At 49.2% G+C, this 3261-nt stretch overlaps 1 protein-coding gene across 1 annotated transcript in view; it reads right to left on the reverse strand.

Annotated features, from left to right (window-relative positions):
* Positions 1-2270: 2270 nt before the first annotated feature.
* pnoca (prepronociceptin a) overlaps positions 2271-3261 on the reverse strand; it is a 15842-nt gene continuing 14851 nt past the window's right edge. Inside the window, exon 3 of the mRNA XM_079373039.1 lies at positions 2271-3207. Coding sequence (XP_079229165.1) covers positions 2602-3207 — 606 coding nt within the window. The 3' untranslated portion in view covers positions 2271-2601. The remainder of the gene's footprint in view (positions 3208-3261) is intronic.

Below are 3261 nucleotides of genomic sequence, written 5' to 3' on the forward strand. Positions count from 1 at the left end.
ATTGATCACTATCAGAGTGCCCCCCCTCCTCTACCTCACCCTGATCACTATCAGAGTGCCCCCCCTCTACCTCACATCACTATCAGAGTGCCCCCCCCTCTACCTCACATTGATCACTATCATAGTGCCCCCCCCTCTACCTCACCCTGATCACTATCAGTGTGCCCCCCCCTCTACCTCACATCACTATCAGAGTGCCCCCCCTCTACCTCACATCACTATCAGTGTGCCCCCCCCTCTACCTCACATCACTATCAGAGTGTGCCCCCCCCCTCTACCTCACATCACTATCAGAGTGCCCCCCTCCTCTACCTCACCCTGATCACTATCAGAGTGCCCCCCCCTCTACCTCACATCACTATCAGAGTGTGCCCCCCCCCTCTACCTCACCCTGATCACTATCAGAGTGTGCCCCCCCCCTCTACCTCACATCACTATCAGAGTGTGCCCCCCCCTCTACCTCACCCTGATCACTATCAGGGTGCCCCCCCCCTCTACCTCACATCACTATCAGAGTGCCCCCCCCTCTACCTCACATCACTATCAGAGTGTGCCCCCCCCCTACCTCACATCACTATCAGAGTGTGCCCCCCCCTCTACCTCACATCACTATCAGAGTGCCCCCCCTCTACCTCACATCACTATCAGAGTGTGCCCCCCCCCTCTACCTCACATCACTATCAGAGTGTGCCCCCCCCTCTACCTCACATCACTATCAGAGTGTGCCCCCCCTCTACCTCACATCACTATCAGAGTGCCCCCCCCCTCTACCTCACACTGATCACTATCAGAGTGCCCCCCCCCTCTACCTCACACTGATCACTATCAGAGTGTGCCCCCCCCCTCTACCTCACATCACTATCAGAGTGCCCCCCCCTCTACCTCACACTGATCACTATCAGAGTGTGCCCCCCCCCTCTACCTCACATCACTATCAGAGTGTGCTCTCATTGGATGATTTGAGCAGCATGTGAAGGCGGAGCCATGTGGCTTCAGATCCCTGATTCATGTCTAATCATTGATTGATTGATTGATTGATTGTCTCACTCTTGTTTCCTTCCTGGTTGAAGTTAACGGGAGAAACGTGAAGTCGTCCTTCAAAGTGTAAACAGAAAGAAGAGCTCGAGACACAGAATCAGTTGCTGCATGAAAAGCCACAAATGAAATAGTAAACTATTTTATTGACATGATTTAAATTCTGCTATTTACAAGTTGTCAACAAAAACACAGAAAGCCAATCAGAGAAGAGCAGACAGAGTGTGTACATGGTTCAGGAGCACAGGAAGACTGACCGCTGTCTCAATCACACCTGATTGGTCACACACCTCAGCACCTGTGTCAGCTGACTGTGCTGACCTCTACCTGTGTGGTTTCAGTTATTAACCACAGATCACACAACGTGACATTACTGCTGACTGGAAGGTTGTGCCCTTTCAAGTGGACTGAGTTATACGTTTGGCCACCAGATGGCGGTAAACTCAAGACAGCAGTGCTGCAGTCAGAGCTCCTTTTTTAAACAGACTGCACCAGCTGATCCTATACAGACGTTCATGTTTGATAAATACTTTATGATGAAAGGGATCCAAGCATTAACATAGTGTTTGAGTTTTGCTGCAAAGCATTGTGGGAAAACTAAGATCTAAAATGAAACCTTGCTTCAAGGCTCCCGAGGAAAAATGTCTTCTGGAGCTAATAAGTGGGGACAGTGCCATAAGGGGAACTGTGAGCTCAGGGTCAGTTCAGAGTTAAAGGGTGAAGCTGCTGGAGGTCTGATAAAGAGTCTTCAGGCCTGTTCAGACTGAGAGGAAAGCAACCTGCTGTTGAGTTTCAGCATCACTTGTTGTTGTCAGCTTTAGTTAAAAATGAACCGTTAATATTGTCAACAGACAAAACATGTCTGTGTTTCGAACATCTCGTCTGTTGATGCGTCTGTGGGTTCAGGCGGTCTTTGGGCTGAACAAAACGACTAAAGCCGGATGCATGCTGCACGATTTCAGGCTAATGATTTAGAAGTTTCATCGAGATTGGGCGCTGTTCATCGTGGTCTGATGACACAACTGATCAGTTGTTCCAAAAGTCAGAGATGCTTTTCTGACCTTCGATTTTGGCTGTACAACCAATTATACGTGAACAGATTGACAGGCAGCGTCTGAAATCTCCATGACAACGGCGTGCCTGTGTAATCTGTCTCTCCCCTCGATCACGAAAGAAACTATGGCAGAAAAACCTCCTTATTTAGCTCAGCTCATGTTTGTGACTCGGCTGATTATTTTGAATAAAGCTGAAGATGTTTGGTTAAAAAAAACTGCTTACACATGTCCAGGATAAGCACCAGATTATCCACAGGGGGGCGCCAAAGTCAACACAAACCAAAAGTTCCTCTCAGGAGCTTTAACTGACATTAATTTGCTTCACTTTGAGTCTGAACACAGCTTCAGGTTTAGGATAAAGTTTTTATTTTTGGTCAATAAGTGAGATTGAATTGATCAACGTTGGCGACATCAGATCAAGTTTGATATGTTGGTGACTGAAACACAAAACAAGATCATTGAAAACACATCAAGAATTGATTTTATGTCAGTGGCTTGAAGGTGCACACTGCTAAACTTGGTTCTGTTGGGTCAGGTCCTCTGACACGCTGTTGAACTCAGTGGCCCGAGTGCTCATCCCCAGGTACTGCTTCAGGAACTCGCTGAAACGTTTCTGGTTGTTCCACTTGCGTGCAGACTTCCGAATGCCGATGAATCCACCGTACCTCTTCTGGTAAGATCTTCCTGGAGAGATCAGCTTCCTGTAGCCGTGCCTCCCTTTCACGAAGCCGCCGAACCTCTTGGAGACACTAAGCCCCAAATCAGCCTGTCCTCTCGCCGCCATGTCCGCTGCCCCTTCTTCTTGCCCTGCCTCCTCCTCATACTCATCCTCAAGGGACAGGGCATTCTGGGAGTTGTATGCTGTATTCATCTGGCTGCCCTTGACACCCAGAGCCCTCTCATCCACCCCCAGTGCCCGGGTCATGTGATCAAACCGTTGCATTGCAATAGGAAGGAACAGGCCTCCCTCCGGCTGCCCATCATCCTCCTCTGGGAACAGGGCCTCCTCCTGAGACCTCCTGCCTCTGATAGAGGACAATGGAGACGACATGACTTTACGACAGAAGTCACGGTAGAAGGCAGGCGAGGCGTCACCTTCACACTCAGAGAGACACACCTGACAGAGGACAAAACAACAGATCGCTTTATAATCTCTGCATCAGTGAAGGTT

The sequence above is a fragment of the Symphodus melops genome (genome assembly GCF_947650265.1).
Source record: "Symphodus melops genome assembly, contig: scaffold_91, whole genome shotgun sequence".
Lineage (NCBI taxonomy): Eukaryota > Metazoa > Chordata > Actinopteri > Labriformes > Labridae > Symphodus > Symphodus melops.